This window comes from Rutilus rutilus (genome assembly GCF_951802725.1).
Source record: "Rutilus rutilus genome assembly, chromosome: 21".
In the NCBI taxonomy this organism is placed as follows: Eukaryota; Metazoa; Chordata; class Actinopteri; order Cypriniformes; family Leuciscidae; genus Rutilus; species Rutilus rutilus.
Genome location: NC_140226.1, coordinates 9859104 through 9878204, shown reverse-complemented (window position 1 = coordinate 9878204; position 19101 = coordinate 9859104). Strand labels below are relative to the sequence as shown.

Here is a 19101-nt window from a genome sequence, read left to right as displayed (position 1 = left end):
GTAATAATCAAGAAACTTTGCTGCCGTACCATGAGTGCAGCAGGCGTAGTGATATGACGCAGCGCCTGAAAATAGGTCTAATAGGTTAGACAAACTTAGTCCCGGTCACGTTGGAAGAAGTTACCGAGCTGGGGACTATTTTTAGGCGCTGCGTCATATCACTACGCCTGCTGCACCCATGTTACGGCCGCACAGTTCCTTGATTATTACGCCGGAATGAGAGTAGTTCCTAGCCATATAGGCTTAGAAAATCGCAACTTTTCATTTTCCGTCGATCTTAGTACACGGTTTAACTACAGAAGAGTCAAGTTTTAAATAGGAAAAATATTGAAACTCTTTGGTCATTTTGAAAGAAATGCTACTGGACTCATCAGAATCAATGATCTGTGCTAAGCTATGCTAAAAGTGGTACCGTCAGACCCGGAGTTCGGCTGAATGGATTCTAAAACGGTAAAACTCATCTGTTTAACTCTGGGGGAGTTGTAAAATGAGCATATTTCCGAAAAAAGTGGAGTATCCCTTTAAAGCAAAAGTAACTGTAACGTGATACTTTATATCATTACCGTGAAATAAAATGACTCATATCATGATATAAGTTTTTGGTCATATCGCACAGCCCTAAATCTGTCCTTACATGGCTAAAGATATCTCAGGTACATGCTAAAATCAGCAGCACCCGTCAGCTGAGAGAAAGACAAATAAAGAGGGGGGGGGGGACAGGAATTTACAAGCCATGTGAGCGCTCTGTCACTCTAAAACCCCTCCGGTGCGTGAAAAAGCCTCCATTGTTGCTGTGAGGTGTGGTGTGGCGTGCCGGCCGACAGCAGCATGTGTCTTTATTCGCTCTGACAGACGGCTGAGTCTAATCCACTGCCCCACAGGCAACATGGACTCCAGTTAGGACAGACAGATTACTACAAATGAATGGATAGGGGTTGAACATGAAGAAAATAATGTGGGAGAGCAGGTGAGATGAGACTGTGTGACAAATGTTTTGATGGAGACACTTTTGCTGGAGTTCATGCATATTTGTACTTTTGCTTACAGGCAGTCAATGAACAAGTCCAGCTCTGAAGACGGATCCGGTTAGTAACATGTTTTGTGTTTGTTGATTTATTGTTGTCTAAAAACTAGTTAAATCGGGGTTAAAACCTGGGAGTATCAGGGAGATTTAAAATTGGAAAAAGTCAAGAGTGAGTCTACATTTTTGTTTTGCATAAAAATGCTTAATTGGCTAAACAGCGTTCTTTTGTAAATGCACTATACAATTATTTATGAAATCTTATTAAGTCATGTGAACCCTTTAAAAAACACATGTCAGTCAGATGCTTAGACATGCATACTCTTTCCTTAGTATGACTATTTTCTACTTCTCAATGAACTTCATGTGGTGCATCCTGGGATGATTTTAAACACGGTTGAAGGAGTTCACGTTTTTTTTCCTTCGCTGATCCAAATGATAATTTTTTTCAGTTATATTACTGTTCAAGAGACAGTAAGAGTGTTTAATGTTTTTTAAAGAAGTCTCTTATGGTCACCGAGGATGCATTTATTTGATCAAAAATACCAGTAAAAACAGCGAGATGATATTATTACAATTTAATAATTATTTCTATTTGAATATATTTCAAAATGTAATTCATTCCTGTGATGCAAAGCTAAATTCTAGCATCATTACTCCAGTCTTCAGTGTCACATGATAATTCAGAAATCATTCTAATATGATGATTTGCTGCTCAAGAAACATTTATTATTATTATTATCAATGTTGAAACTAGTTGTGGTGCTTCATGTTGAGTACATTTTCATAGTCATATCATAGTGATACCTTTTCCTTCAGGTTTCATGTATAGAAATTCCAAAAGAACAGCATTTATTAGGCACAACTAATATTTGTCTTTTAAGATCGTGGAAAAAAGTTTGTTTTGCCTCGTATGTTCTTGAAACATGCAGTTAAAACATTTGCTGAGTTTAAAACTTTGTTTCTAACAGCAGGGAGATGGGACAGAAAGAAAAACAAATCGTTCTGGCAAAACTTCCGCAAGGCACAGAAAGGGAGCGTTCGAGCGCTACCGAAAGGTTCTTCACCCATTTCTATTCACAATTTCATTAGATCTTCATATCTAGAAGATTAAATCTAGATATAACATTGCTTGAGATTATATGTATGACCTTTGACCTCTGGTCTACAGGGGAGGATCCTGGCTTTGTGGCCAGTGAGATCACGATGAGCGATGAAGAACGCATCCAGCTGATGATGATGGTGAAGGAGAAGATGATCACCGTGGAGGAAGCCTTGGCTCGGGTATGAAATGGTTCACAACCCATTTTGCCTGCATAATGTGATACAAGATAACTGAATGCTCAATAAAAAACAGTGTAGGATGGGACTTGATTTTACTCCCCCGAACATTCGCTAACATGCATTTGACTGTCCCTCAGCTGAAGGAATACGAAATGCAGAACAAGCAGCCCAACAGCGTGGACACGACCAATTGGACCGACACACCCAGTCCCTCCATGACCGAATCCTCCTACTGTAATGTAAGTTTCCCAGTCACCTTCTGCGTTTGCCAATGAGATGTTCTCGCATGCCAGATCCTTATTTGTTGTGATGAACTTGTTTATTGGCAGATCTTCTGTCTATAGACACTCACAGCAGGGTTTTCACCTGCTATCTGTGGGATTTGTCACCCCTCCATCCCCCCATCATGTACTAGAGATGAACCACGGCCCCTCTGGGCCTCCAGGCAGGGTCCTATTCATCCACTCAATGCTGTAACCCCCCATTGTGCGTTTTTGGCCGGTTGAATGCAGGGCTGCTCTCTCTTCAGCGGCCCAGCAGCTCTTTTGTGCAGGGATTGTGTGATTAAGGCGCTGGGATGCAGGAGCCATTCCACCAATTCCACTGGACAGAGCCGCTCGTTTACCATTTGGTGCATTCTGTGAAAAACGAATTTGATGCTTTTCGATTTTAGTTATTGTGTTCGCTAAGACAAGCATCACTGTTCGTCTCTGTCGGGTGGAAACCTCATATCTCCAAAAACTCTACAGGAAAAGGAAAAAACACTGTATTTTTATTAAAGCCACACTGTGTAATTTTTTAAGTTGATTCTTAGCAAAAAACACTGTTCTTTCAAAATGATATGTGCTCATTAATGTGTAATTACTTCTACCAACTAATCAAGTATTCTCGTAAGCGTAGAATCTGCCATTTAGAATACATACGAGCGAGTCGCTCGAATGGCGGAAGCCATGTTGCGCCTCCATCTTGAAAATACATTAGCCATAGAGGGACATACCTGGAAATTCAAGCTTCGCCTTTTGCGTTTTTACACTCAGTGGCACCGTGACGAATGCGAGGGGGCGATTACTCGCGACTACCGGCAGATTTGAAATAATACGGCCGCCGTAGGAGTTAAAACGCTCTCGAAATGGGAGGGGCTAGAAAGTAATATTCAGTTGGTAGTCATAAACAATTTCACCGCTAGATGATAAATAATTAAACGCTGCGTTGTCAAAGTTGATATTGTAGCTTTGTATAAGGCCAGACACTTTATTAACATTTTACCAAAATCAAGCTTGAAATGGACTTACGAGGTTTTTGACCTGGGAACTTCTGAGAATTTAGTACATACTGTACGTGTTTTGGCCATCATTAGAACGGCTGCACCTGAGGTATTGAGTTACATTTTCTTCAATTTAGGGGTTATAAAGTTTACTATAGCTATGTGGGTGCTCAGTTTTTTTCTGTCATTTGGACGAAATCTCATGTTATTAAGACAGTATTGCTATGACTCGACGACAAATGCTAAACTAAGACTCTTCTTCAAATTCATATAACATTAGCCTTTATATATAAAGTATATATATATATTTAGTGTTTCTTGAGTAAAAAAAATGCTGTACTTATTCAAAGAACCAGTTCTTTAATTACTTTTGCACTGCAAACAAGCAGAGACTGGCCAAACTGCATGCGGCACTTCATTTATGATAGAGGAGGGCTGACTGACAGTTTGAGGATAGAAGCATTAGTCACAAGCTATTTTTAATTGCTTCTCCCACAGACAGACATAAAGGGTAACCATTAGTAATAATTTATTGAAAACAGTAAAGAAATATGGAGACATGAGGTTCCGGCCCGACATCGACGTATTAATGAAGTTTCATGTAACAAAGTTCGGGAGGAGCACGTTCAGGTAATCAACCAATCAGCACAAGAGCTGATTGATGACCAGCTGACCTTCACAGATCACATTTCAAAGACAGCTCGATCATGCAGGTTTGCGCTGCACAACATCAGGAAGATCAGGCCTTTCCTAACTGAGCACGCAACACAACTCCTCGTCCAGGCCCTGGTCATTTCTAGGCTTGACTACTGCAATGCTCTTCTGGCCGGACTTCCAGCATGTGCAACCAAACCTCTTCAGATGATCCAGAATGCTGCAGCTCGTCTTGTCTTCAACGAGCCCAAGAGGGCCCACGTCACTCCTCTGTTCATCTCTCTGCACTGGCTACCTCTCGCTGCTCGCATCAAGTTCAAGGCATTGACGCTTGCTTACAGATCTATCACAGGCTCAGCTCCCTCCTACTTTCACTCGCTCCTACGAGCCTACATCCCTACCAGACGCCTACGATCAATCAACGAGCGACGTCTCGTGGTTCCATCACAGAGAGCCACAAAATCACTTTCCAGAACATTCTCATTCACAGTTCCATGCTGGTGGAACACTCTCCCCACCCTCATCCGGAATGCAGAATCCCTGACAACATTCAAAAAACAGCTGAAAACCCATCTCTTCCATGAGCACTTAACTTAATAAAAAAAAAAAAAAAAAAAAACCTTTCCCTTTAAAACCTCACTTATCGTGCTTATGCTACTCTGAATAATGCCTGAACTTCGTATTTTGAGCACTTCTTGCGTTGTTGTTGTTTTTTGCCTCTTCATGATGACTCGCTTAATTTAGTCCTAATTTGTAAGTCGCTTTGGATAAAAGCGTCTGCTAAATGACTAAATGTAAATGTAAATGTAAGAGGAAGCCGGTATAAATATAGCCTTCCCTCACCTCTGTACTATGACAGTTTCACAGCATCCCTCCACCACCCCATCACCTCACTCTTGGCTGGTTTCTATCCCAGTAAAAGGGGGAGTACTCTGGGTTCGGGCCAAATTTCGAGCTCCCGGACAGCACGCCAAATACACATAAATTACTACATCTGATTTCATGTACGTGTGAACTCGTGAATTATTATTGCTTTTAAGGTTAGAGATATGAACAACCCTCTAAAACCACTTTTCGTTCAACTGACTTGTATTCAAACACATGCGAACGCAGGAGACCGCCAAACGCAAGCTCATGCGAAGAAGCTTCGGATTTCACGGCATTCCAAAGTTCAAGCTTGGAGAGCTCTGTCCGAATTCGTATCATTATTGTACCATGGTACCTCCATAATGCTTTTATGTGAGGGATTCATTCAACGTTCTCAGTGCTGACCAGTTATTATAGTGTCTGTGTTTTCATCGATGACAATAGAATTTTACAGATGCCAATTACATAACATCCCACCCGCTGAAATAGTTTGTCTGAAATGTTCAGTTCTCAGACTTGCACACAAGAGCCGTTTATAACAGACGTTAGCAGACTGTTAATAGTCTCACACTGGCTGTATTTGACATTTCACCGGGTTTATTTCAAGTCTTGTGATCTTCTGTGGGTCTGAACTGTGGCAAGAACTACACAGTGCTCACATTTATGAACCATAAACGATGAGTAATTTTAGGTAAGATGTGGCCGTCTCTTCTGCGCGTGGTTTCTGAGCCGAACCCGTTTGCCGGTAAAACAGATGCTTCTGAGAAATGCTTCTCTACCTGCTGGAAAATAAGCGAGAAAAGAGTCTTGCACGCTCACGTCTGTGATAATCTGGTCTTCAGATCAATGTGTGTGGGATATTTGTTTGACGTTTTGTATCGTCCAACAGGTGAAAACGCATCCCTTAGTGAAGTAGCAGCACACCTCTCTGTAATAACTCATATTTGAGGAATTATTCATGTCCGGAGCACAAACGTTGCAGGACAAGTTTACATGTTGAAGTAAATGAGTCTGTTTACAGCCTCTCTGTTGACTTCACATCACCTGTTTTTATAGTTTGCACGTGGGGAATTTTGGCTAAAGACCACTGAAAGTATGTGGTCAATAATGAGTCAAAATACTTTCCATTACATGTAAAGTACCTTTTATTGTATTATTTGTATTCTTATTTTATATTGTGTTTTGTTTTATTTCATTTATATTTTTATTTATTTATTTATTTAAATTTATTTATTTTGCTTTATTTTATATTTATTTTTATATTATTTGATTTGATAAAAAAAAAAAATTGTTATACGTTTTGTTTTTATTTTCAAATATTTTATATTTTGCTGTTTTCTATGTATTTTGTTATTGTTTTATTTTGTTGTTGTTATTTATCTTGTTTTCTATTGTTTATTATTTGTACAGTCGAGAGAACAGTCGGAGGACGAGCTGGAAGAGTCCATCACCTTTCGCCGACTTCATAAACTCGTTAATTCAACTCGACGTGTGAGAAAGAAGTTAATCAGAATTGATGAGGCCAAAAAACACGGGTCGAAAGGTGAGATATGAATGCATTTCATTAACTTTTAACCTGAAATGTACATAGCTGTGCAGATGTATGCAGAACATCTAGGATTTTAACAGTAATAGAAAAATCACTGTGGATTGAATTCGAGTTTCACACTTGGCACGTTTGATTTGATTCAAACGAACTCTGGTGCGATTGCTCTGTTAGTGCGGTTCATTTGAATAAGTGTGAACGCTGCCATCCGAACTCTGGTGCAAAACCAAACAAGTGGAGCGAGATCGCTGAAAAGATGTGTCTCAGTCCTTTTCCAAACAAACTCTGGTGCGGTACGAGTGAAATATGAACGCAACACGGACCAAAGACATGTAAACGAACCAAAAACAGGACGTGATGTCACAAGATGTGACCCTGAAAGGACAGAATGCTCAAGCATGCACTGAGACCAAAAAAGTGTATTGAGAAAGTAAATGGGGTCAATAGTTTCCAGGTTGACTTGCTTTGTTTCTCCTCCAGACCCTGTGAGTCCTGAAGCGTTCCCGTCGGGCGAGGAGGGCTTCTCTCTCTACTCTGGGGTGCACAAACGTCTTGCCGTGTCTCAGGGTGATGGTCTGAGCTTCATGCTTCATGAACAGCTGTCTCTGGACAGAGACTCGGACAGTCTGACCACGTCTCCCTCGTCCAGCAGCTTAGACACCTACAGCAGCCACAAGCTCTTCAGTAAGTCCAGCAGCTGTCAGGGGCCGGAGCCGGCGTCTGGACCCGGCGGAGCAGTTTCTGGGCTGGACGCAGGCAGCGGTTCCTCCTTCTCTGAGGCAGACGGTGAAGTCGAGCCCAGGATGTCCCGCTCTGTGACCGACGGGGAGATGAGACGACCCCTGAGCCCCTCGAACTACCATGGAGTGAGTATAAGCACTTTTTTTTTTTTTTTTTTTTTTTTTGTTTTATTTATTTTATTATTATTATTATTTAAAAAAAATTATGAGCTCTGAGCCCCTCTAACTACCATGGAGTGAGTACAAGTACTGTGTTTTGTTTTGTTTTGTTTTGTTTTGTTTTGTTTTGTTATTTTTTGTTATTTTTTGTTATTATTTTTTATTTTTATTATTATTATTATTAAAAGAAAATTGATGAGCTCTGAGCCCCTCTAACTACAATGGAGTGAGTACAAGTACTGTGTTTTGTTTTGTGTTATTTATAGTTTTTATTTATTTTATTATTTCACTTTATTTTTTTGACGAGCCCTGAGCACCTCTAATGGAGTGAGTATAGGTATTGTGTTTTGTTTTGTTTTATTTTATTTTTTATCCACCATGTTTTGTCTTATTTTATTTTATTTTATTTTATTTTTATTTTTTAGGGGGATGTCAAGCTCCAGAATGGAAAAATAAAATAAAAATATTAATAATAATATATATTAGGTTTTATTTGATTATTATATTTTATATTATTATATTTTCCATGTGTCAGGGTGACTTTAAGCTCCAAAATGTTTAAAAAATATATATTATTTTTTTATGTGAAGAATAGATGTAATTTGAGTCATTATTCACTGAAAATGTAACTTGTATTGTCAAGATTTAAATGTAAAGATATAACTTTTCGCTTTTCGAACTCTATTCTTTGTGTCACAGAGGACCTGTAGCTTTGGAGGATTTGATCTCACAAGCCGATCTGTGTACATGGGCAACAGCAGCTTTGACCCCACAGTAAGGACACATTGGAAAACTGCAAAATAGTCATAAAATCTATTCCAAAATCTATTCAGCTTCTTGCAAGCCGTTTTTTATAATTTTAGAAGATTTTGAAGTTGTGTATTCTGTCATGTCTGTCTTGCAGAATGAAAACGGCAATATCAGCATGAGAGACGCATCCAGATCTCCAACACCTTCCCGTATCTCTCTGGGGAAGAAGGTGAAATCTGTTAAAGAGACCATGAGGAAACGCATATCCAAGAAATATAATCCCTCTCCATCAGAGCAGGTGATTGTGTGATGAGGATTCATGTATAATGCAGATTACTGAAGGGACTACTGAGTAACAATTTTAGCAATTCCAAAATAGCAAATCTGTCATTTTTGTTGAAGCAGAATGCAGTTTGTGTATGCCATGATGCTAGGGTGTTTGGGCTAGTTACTAAATGATTGTCAAAGTCAAAGTGTTTGTCATTTTTTTATCTACCGAGCAAAATTCATGAAGTCTGCTTCCTTAAACACTAAAACCTAGGGTTAGAAGTTGTTCAGATATCTTACTCCAATATGAGCAACAGTAATAGTGATGCTTGACTTGGCAAACACCATTTATCTTGGAACCAAATTACATTTGAGTCATTTAGTAGTCAGCAGTGCACCTGTAGAATTTGATTTCTGTGTATCTAGCGCCTTCTGTTGGCCATGGTATTGATTTCAGTGTGTTGTGTTTGACTCAGTCAAGCCCCAGCAGAGCTCCCAGCAGCCCTCAGTCTCCTCACACCGACACAGACTCTCTGGAGAAACCCAAACTCAAGGCTGGAGGATCAGTGGAGAGTTTGAGGAGCTCCCTCAGCGGTCAGAGCTCCATGAGTAAGTGTGTGTGGAAATGCTTCACTACACTTGTGCAAGGCACATTTATGAAAGTGTCAGATAAAAGAAACAAATATAGACTTTATAATATTAAACCTTATTAAAGTATATAAATGTACAAAATATAAAAATATAATATAATAGCCAAATAGGAAACAATGATTATCCCATAAATGTCCATTCTATGTTTTAATGTATTATGTTTTCATTCAAATATTAAAGAACCAAAAGGTGTCTGTATAATATATAAGTATAATACAGAGTTGTTATTGTCAAGTAAAACTTTTTTTTTTTTAAGTACTAAAATGACTAAAACTGAAATAAAAATAATAAAAAATGATTCATGACTTCTTGAAAAAAAGCACATAACAAAATGACTGAAAGATTACGAATAAAAGATATGTATAATACAGTGGTGTTATTGTTAAAACTATTTTTTTTTTTAAATAACTGAAGTAAAATCTATTTAAATTGAAATACTAAAATTACTAAAAATTAAAACTAAAACAGAAATAAAAATAAACTTAAGCTAAATAGTCAAATAAATAAACAAATTCAAATGACAAAAGCACATAATAAAATTACTAAAAATTATGAATAATAGATATGTATAGTACTGTGTTGTTTGTGTTTATTAAAACTAAAGCTATTAAAAAATGTTTTCATAACAAAACGAAAAATTATCAATTTTGCCTTAGCAAAAAATTTAAATAAAAGTAAAATTAGTAGAAATAAAACTGTTTAATATAAAATTATATATATTTATATATATTATATATAAAAATACTTAATTTAATATAAATAGAACAATTAAAAATAATACAAATTACAAATTTGAATCTAAGATTAAAATCAAAACTGAAATACAAAATCTATTTCATAATGTTTTACAATAATAAATACAGTATTATATACTATAATAGTATATAATCAATACTAAAAAAACAGAAAATGTATAAAAGAATAAAGTATAATGAATACTGAATGTATAATGAAAGTATAATATAACAATAGAATATAACAGAGCAGATTAATAGATAATATACAAGCCTGCTGGTCATCATGCAAAATAAACCTGACAGGGTGATGTTATAATTGGTGTTATAATTTAATTATTTTGTGAAAATGACTTGCTGACTGTATATTATTTTACTTATCACACATCTGCTTACCGTATAAGCTGACATGAAATATAGATTTATTTATTTTTTGGGAAGAAATTGAAATGAATAGTTTTATAGTTTAGTGACTTTAAAGTCTTGTTATAGTCTAGTGCAGAATTGACCAGAATTTATAAAAATGGATTACCCTTATGGTGTCAGATGCTACTCTGAAATGGTACTAAATGATCATCGTATTCATATACCACGGTATTTACACAGTACTTCAAAGAATACCAGGGTTGATCCATGTCAGTAGACGTGTTTAAAGCATTAGTTGTTTTCGCAGGCGGTCAGACGGTCAGCACCACAGATTCGTCCACCAGCAACCGAGAGAGCGTGAAATCAGAAGACGGTGATGAAGACGAGCTGCCGTACAGAGGACCGTTCTGTGGCCGCGCTCTCGTACACACAGACTTCACCCCGAGCCCGTACGACACCGACTCCCTCAAACTCAAGGTCACAGCTGCTTTCTCATGAATAAACCCACCATCAGCTTCCTTTGCTCTGCATCTAAAGCATGCGTTTGCCTTGCAGAGAGGAGATATGATCGACGTCATCAGTAAGCCGCCCATGGGCACGTGGATGGGGCTGCTGAATAACAAGGTGGGAACATTTAAGTTCATCTACGTGGAGACGCTAAACGAGGAAGAGGAGAAACCCAAACGCAGCGTGAAGAAGAGGAGGAAGAGCCATCCTCCCAAACCGACCTCTGTAGAGGAGCTTCTGGAGCGCATCAATCTCAAAGTAATGTCTCTTTAAACTACAAAAACACAGTAATGCTCCATTCAGTTCCTCACTACGGAGCCCTTAAAGGGACAGTGTGAAGACAAAAAAATATGAGATGGGAGGGGAAATGATTTAGTAATGCTGTTGCGTTCGCTCACAAAGAACACAAACGTTTTTGCGAGAGAACGCAAAAGCAATGACTTATTCCATCTCATATTTCGGTAACAGGTCTCATTTGTTAACATTAGTTAATGTATTAACTAACATGAACTAACTATGAGCAAAACATTTGTTACAGTATTTATTAATATTTGTTAACGTTAGTTAATAAAAATACAGTCGTTCATTGTTTGTTAGTTCACAGTGCATTTACTAATGTTAACAAATACAACTTTTGATTTTTTTAATGTATTATTAAATGTAAATGATTAATAAAGGCTGCAGAAGTGCAGTTCATTATTAATTCATGTTACCTAATGTAGTTATGCAGTGTTATTTTAGTATTATTTTTACACTATTATAGTATATATATAATATATATGTATATTTGGTTCTAATACACAATAATAACCCTGGTTCATCGTCCTGCAGGAGCACATGCCCACGTTCCTGTTTAACGGCTATGAGGATCTGGACACGTTTAAGCTGTTGGAGGAGGAAGATCTGGACGAGCTGAACATCAGAGATCCTCAGCATAGAGCCGTCCTGCTCACCGCCGTGGAGCTTCTGCAGGAGTGTGACAGTGAGAGGCCGACCGCAAACACACACACACACACACACACTAGGTGCGTTTACATGGAGCGTTGCATTCCGATTACAATTGGTTTAAAAGTCCAATCCGAATGAAAATGCTCCATGTAAACACCTCAGTTGGAATAAAAATACCCAAACCGATTGAAAGGGGTGGGATAAACCTTTTCTAATCCGTTCGATAGGACATGTTAACACCTGATCGGATTGAAAACCGAAACTGGAAAGTTTTGTGCATGTGCAATGACGTAGAAATGGCGTAATGACTCATCGTCTCCGAAATAGGACCTGAAATAAATAAACAAGTCTTCTTTTTAAAACAAAGAATATGAGGATGGAGAGTATGCGTCACCAGTGGAAACTGTGTATTCGTGCAGTGTGCGCATGTCAAAAGTTTCAATCCAATTTTGAAGCTTGTGATATATAAACACACACAATATAAACACACACATCAAGATCACTTTATTTAGCCTTCATGTGAACACTAGTGCGGATTCAATCAGAATGATTTAATTCCAATTGAAACAAAAAGTGTCCATGTAAATATGTTTACTGAGAGATATTTTACTGTTCCGTCTGATTAACCAGTCATTTTAACAGTGCTACCAATAGAATTAATGAGAATTAATAAGTCACTAAAAGAATTTATAAGTCTCTATAAAAGTCTTATATATACTACTGTTTACCATTTCAGGTCTGTAAGTTTTGAAATAAAGAAATAAATTGTTTTATTCAGCAATACAGCAAAGGTGACCGTAAAGACATCATGTTATCAGATATTTCTATCTCACATAAATGCTTCATCAAAGAATCATGAAACAAATTAATGTTTCTTGGACACCAAATCATCATATTAGAATGATTTCTGTAGGATCATGTGACACTGGAGTAATGATGCTGAAAATTTACCATCACAGAAATAAATCACATTTTAAAATGTATTTCAATAGAAAGGAGATATTTTAAACAATAATCAATTTGTAACAATTCTTTACAATATTACTGTATTCTTGAGGCAGCCTTGGTGAGCATAAAAGCAGTTTAAAAGAATTTCAGTGGTAGGTATTTATACTATTGGTATATATTTATAATAGTAAATATTTTTATTTAATAATATATATTTATAAATTAATATATACAAAGTAAAAAATATTTTTTACAAATATTTTACATAATATTTACATTAAAATTCACCTAAAAATGTCTGTCAGTAAGGGGAAGTAAAAATATATCACTGTATTAATATTACTATTGTAATACCCAGATACATATGTGTTTATTTCTCATTAAAATTCTCCTAAAACGGTGTATTAAAATAAAAATGTATGTTTGCTCTCAAAAAAAAAAGTTGTGAGAGAAAAAGTTAAGAAGCTAAATTTCAGCTGAATGTTACTTTGTCCCTCCTACATTAAATGTATTACATAAAGTTTTAATTTAAGTGTTTGATTTGGTTTGTCATAATTTTTTTTGCTTTGCTATGCATGTAAATGCATTTATATGAACTATATGCATTGCAAATATTTATTATAAGCCATATCCAACATTTAATTTCATACAATATGTAACAGAAAAAGCTTATAATGTTACATGTGAATTGCGCCTACAGCATATATTCAAAAATAATTATCAGTCATACCAAAATAATAAAATTGAACCAAATCCCGACCACACATAGACTTCAAGAGCATCATATCTTTTAGTAAAGAACTAAAATTGTGTTTTTTGTTCAGGTAACAGTGACCCGGAGCGCGAGGGATCATCCGGAGACTCTCAAGAGAAGCTTCTGTCCGAGGGCAGCGTCCCGCCAGGAGACTCTCCTCGAGACTCGGGCTGTTACGAGAGCAACGAGAACCTGGAGAACGGTAATGACAGCCTTCCTCACCTGTGACTCTCCAGCCCTCCTCTTCCTCCTGTCTGTGATCTCTGCATGGTCTTCTGCTTTCACTCGTCTCTCTGCCGTGAGGACGACATCTGCTTTCATTCCCGGCATTCAGCGGACCAGAGCATCTCTCATCCACAGCATCAGTTACTCGTGACGTGACTTTGCATTGAGATTTCACTTCAGTCCCATTTCCATTCGAGAACCGACTTTCTACCGTGTTGCGTGATTTGCTGAATTTGTGTTGAACCAAAAAGAGTGAAGAAGTTTGGTCCTAAATCAATATTATTCACTGTTACAGCTTGAAATTCTGATCACATAAATGTTCAATATCATTTGCTTTGGTTTAGACGAACAAAAGAGTACTAGTCATAAGATGCTCATGTCGGTAGCCCTTGTGAAGAGTTGACGATGTCTTCTTTTTTTTTTTTTGCTTGTGCTTGCGAGACGTTGCTGTTTGTGTGTGTATATTTTTCTAGTAAGAAATACTATGATGTTGCACAATATCTTTAAATGTGCCTAAAAATCATTTGTGATATGCAAACGTATGAGACTAAAGTAGATATATTTACAAAACAAAAAAACGTCTATACATCTTGCTCCACAGTTAGAGACAAGAGATACAATCATAGCTGCGAGGACATCAGTCTTAAATAAAGAGTGAAACTCATGAAAACATGTCCAGGTCACATTTCACCCCAAAATCAACTTGGAGAAATACAAAATTATAAGAAAAGGCCTGTTTTAAGCCAATTCTTCTTTTTTCATATATATTAAACACATCTTCCCCTCAAATGTATGTTTACATAAATGCTAAATGACTATTTAAATGGAAAATTCTCATTACAGTTTTTGTGATAACTATTATTTTTTGTTGTACTTGTCATTATTATAATACACTGTTTTTTTTTTATTAGTTATAAATTAAAGCAGTACACTACAACCGTGTTAATACTTTAATACATTAATACTAATTTTTATAATATTATTTAATACTAACATAACAATTAATAGGAATTAAATCAAAAATATTAATTGAAATGTCTAAAAGTATTAATAATATTGTAATATTATGAATTAAAATAGATAGTTGGTTTAATCAGATATAATTATATTAGATTATTCATTATTTAAAAAAAAAAATTGCATTACATTAATAGTGATTTTTTTTTTTTTTTTTTTTTTTTTACAGTTTGAGGGTGTTTAATGACAATCTCACAGTGCAAGATCATAATGGAGTGATCGTTTTTGTTAAGCAAAATGTAACTTTTTTTTTTATTTCTTTGATTTTGGGATTACATATGACCCGGAAATGTCCTTAAGATTTTGTAAGATTAATGTCTTACATGTTCTTTGCAACTGTGGCTAAAAAAAAAAAGCGTACAGAATCCATGTACATGGATCCGACTGAAACTCTGAGCTCTGTGTGTGTGTGTGTCACTGACCGAGGGAGAGAGATGTCAGTCAATGTCATTACAGAAGCTATGGAATAAAATACTCTATGATCTCTTCATCTGAATCGCCTGCTTATTCCTGTCTGCTCCTCTCCTTTTCCATCCAGTACTTTCTGTTCACTCTTAAACTATATATTTCATCACTACGCACAACAAATCAGTTTCTCTTTGCATGATCTTTTCCGTCAATCTATGATCTGTCTCAAGGAAAAATGCTGCTGTTTAAAAGATTTGTTTAATGTTTTTTAAAGAAGTCTCTTATGCTCACCAAGCCTGCATTTATTTGATCAAAAATACAGTAAAATTTTCTATTTAAATACATTTTAAAGTGTAATTTATTCCTGTCATTACTCCAGTCTTCAGTGTCACATGATCCTTCAGAAATCATTCAAATATGCTGCTCAAGAAACATTTATGATTATTATCAATGTTGAAAACTGTTGTGCTGCTTTTCTTTGATGAATAGAAAGTTAAAAAGTACAGCATATTTGAAAAATAAATCTTTTGTAACATTAGAAATCTTAACTGTAACTTTTGATCAATAGAATGCATCCTTGCTGAATAAAAGTATTAATTTCTTTCTTTTTTTTAAACTGTACTTTCCCTAAACTTTTGAATGGTAGTTTATGATAAAAAAAAAAAAAAATATATATATATATATATATATATATCCAGTTGTGTCTTTTCAAACTCGTATGACACATTTGTAACTGTTTTGTTGTCATGTTGAATCACATCTTCTTCACGTGAATCTTCTTGTAGGCAAAGGCAAAAAGACGTCTCATTTAAGCAGGTCCTCATCAGGCTTTGAGTCCAGCCATCTCTCCTCCCCTGAGTTTCCCATCCCACCCCTCTGCCATTCCAGCAGGTTGAGCCCAAAAACCAGACCGGACCTTCCACTTCCACTGCAGGTCGACTCCATGCAGGATCTTCATCTGGGAAGGAACCACTACATCCTCGGAGGAAAACCCCTGAGTCGCAGTTGTGGCGCCTTGGATCATCAGTCTAGTCCAGCTGAGCTGTTGAAGCGTTACCTCTCAGTAGAGGAACTTCATCTGCACAGAAAATTGCCTGACAGTACTGAGGAGAATTCAAGTCAAGCACAGGAGAATGTTGAGTCTGAAGAGATTGTATATGGAGCCCAGCCGTCCTCAAGCGTTTCAGTGGTGGAGTATGAAGAGGTTCCTGTGGATGATCGTCCTCCAAGCACACAGCGCATGAAACCACCAATTCCTCCAAAACCTCTTCCACTGCCGTTATTAAAGAGCAGGGACACTGGCGTCGGGAGAAATGAGGTTCCCACAAGCACGTCGTCTAAGACGAACTCTGGCCAGGAAGGTCCCAGGAACTCCAAGTTACTCATTTACAGACCGGCCAAGAAAGTTCATTCTGGGAAAAAGGCCAACCTGGAGACTTTAGTGGAGGAAAAGTTATGCTCTGATGGCATCGACCTCACAGATGAGCCATATTCTGACAAGGTATCTGTTTTTTTTTCTGACTTGATTAATGTTATATATTACAGATGTTGTCTTTGCAGATAACCCTCTGGTGGTTTTGGTCATTTAGACTGAAAAGTAATGCATTTAGAATTTAATTTTTTTTTACTTCATTGGAATGGTACAAAACTTGATGACTTATTGTGTCTTCTCTCTTGGTGTGTGAACACAAAACAAATTATGGACATGATTAAAAAAGGTTAAATAATAGTCACACTTGATGTGAAAATGCAGAACTATGAACAAAATTAAGATTTTGTATCTAATGTATATATATATATATCTACGGAGCCCCTAAATGGATAGTGTGAAGAGAAAAAATATGAGATATTTGAGGAAAAGATATTTGTCGATGCTATTTGTTCGCAAACAGGTCAAAAGGTTTTGCGAGCAATGCAAAGTTTCTCGGGGGACAGAATGCAAAAGCATTGACATTATTTTTCCTCCCATCTCATATCTTTTTCCACCACCATGTCCCCTTAGAGGCTCTGTAAAAACCAAATCCAAAACCTAATAAAAGTAAGTAATTATGTCTGAAAATACTCTAAGCATCTAGAGAATGCACAGACATATATTTACTTTGAACACACTGTATTAATTGGAAAAAAATTTAAAAATTGTTTAACTATTCTAGCATTTGTATTATATAGAAATAAATGGTGCATAATTTAGAGGTAAATATTTAGCACTTCTAAATATAAAATGTTAAAGAATAAATATTATTGAAACAAAATATTGTGCAATTATTTCATAAAACAAAATGCTACACTTATTGTCTTCGGTCTGTTTTGATCGTCAAGGATGTGACTCTTAGCCTTTCAAAGCCTCTATTTAAATAGCGAGCGAACGCAGGCGGTCGACACATGCGCTCTAGAAAATGTCATCTTTGTCGATTAAAAAAAGTGTATTCTCGCGTGCAATATGGCGGAATAGTCCCGCCTTCTAAGTAAAAGAGCCAATCGCTGATTGGTAAAATCACAACATCACCGCAGCTGCCATTTCAAGCTTCGGTTCCCAACTTTTTTAACGCTATTTGAGCATAAGAAACAACATTTATTGGACAGTTAATGTGAGATTTTGTTGCTGATTTGAAATATGTTATTTAATTGTGAGTTCAGCAAGCAGTTTTTGAGATTTCAGGATTCCCCCATTCAAATAGATAGGACATTGAATGCCCGAAATAGCTGCCCAGAGGCGTTGCAAATATGGCTGCCGAGTGAAGAGACTTTCCTTGAAAGGGACTTTGACCAAAGACTATAGAATAACACAAGACGCATCACTCGTATCGTTTTAAATGGGGAAAAGTGTAACGCTCAACATGGCGGAATAAGTCCCGCCTTCTAAGTAAGAGCCAATGGCCGATTGGTAAAGTCATGGAGTCATTGCATTTGCCGTTTATTAGTTCCGGTTCCTATAGAAACAGTCAGACGCGAGCTTCCACTGGATCAGCTTGATCCAGCCTGAAAAATTTTGTTTTCTGTCATGATTAGAGTGTTTAAAAACAAAATGTATGAGACAGTTGTTGTCAGATTTCGTTGGTGATTTCAAATATGAAATTTAATTGTAAGCTTGGCGAACAGTTTTGGAGAATTTGATGTTTCCCCATTCAAAAAGAAGCTGCACTTGCATGCCGGAGAAGCATTTCAAAGATGGCCGCCGAGTGAAATGACTAGTCTTAAAGGGACGTTGGTTGAATTCAACTTTCTATAAACAAAACAGGGACTTTTCTTTGATTAAAGTTGCATTTATCTCATAATCCCCTCACACAAGGGCTTGTCAATGTAGGCGTCTGTTCTTGCAGTCTTCTGTATTTTGTTGTTTTTCAATCTATTTAGTTTCTACTGTGACACAATGGCCTTGGCTAGTGTTGCCACCTTGTGGAAAAACTGATTAGTGCAAAACAAATTATGTGTGCATGCACGTACAAAGTACTATAGTTTACTGATCTCTCTTGTCTTTCTTTCAGCATGGCCGTTACGGAGTGCCTTTCTCTCTGATCCAGAGATATTCTGAAGATCTGGACAAACCTTTGGGTGACATTGCCATTCTGATTGATCAGACAAGAGTCCAACGCCTTCTAAAGCAGCATCGAACAGCAGTGAGTGTCCTGTCTCGTGACGCCATACAGTATGTTGAGTGTCAATGGACCCTTTTCACATTTCTGGGGTTCTCCGAAGCAGAAATCGTCATAGTTGGGTACATTTTTATAGTGGTGAACGAGAGACATCAGCAAATGTCATTTTTGCACTAATAGCAAAAGGAAAAAATCCATGATAGTGTTTCCATGACTCTCCAAGAGGGAAAAAATATTGAGAGAAATGTTGAAATTTGCCGTTTCCTTAGAAACACCCTTGTAGCCATGTTCATTTTTAAGTTAAGTAACGTTATAGTGTTATAATGAACTTTACTAGATTTGTGATGTCGATAACTGTGTAAAAGCTTCATCACTGTCTGTGAAAAGGGTCAGTTGCA

The 19101-nt window shown here is 36.9% G+C and overlaps 1 protein-coding gene across 3 annotated transcripts in view; it reads left to right on the top strand.

Annotated features, from left to right (window-relative positions):
* sash1b (SAM and SH3 domain containing 1b) overlaps positions 1-19101 on the top strand; it is a 116075-nt gene that overhangs the window by 96383 nt on the left and 591 nt on the right. For all 3 annotated transcript variants that reach the window (XM_084394239.1, XM_084394241.1, XM_084394240.1), the window contains 15 exons: positions 1048-1085; positions 1993-2079; positions 2193-2305; positions 2443-2544; positions 6501-6633; positions 7117-7502; positions 8235-8309; positions 8440-8583; positions 9029-9161; positions 10611-10780; positions 10859-11068; positions 11642-11792; positions 13531-13662; positions 15896-16611; positions 18596-18727. In XM_084394239.1, coding sequence (XP_084250365.1) covers positions 1048-1085; positions 1993-2079; positions 2193-2305; positions 2443-2544; positions 6501-6633; positions 7117-7502; positions 8235-8309; positions 8440-8583; positions 9029-9161; positions 10611-10780; positions 10859-11068; positions 11642-11792; positions 13531-13662; positions 15896-16611; positions 18596-18727 — 2722 coding nt within the window. The remainder of the gene's footprint in view (positions 1-1047; positions 1086-1992; positions 2080-2192; positions 2306-2442; positions 2545-6500; positions 6634-7116; positions 7503-8234; positions 8310-8439; positions 8584-9028; positions 9162-10610; positions 10781-10858; positions 11069-11641; positions 11793-13530; positions 13663-15895; positions 16612-18595; positions 18728-19101) is intronic.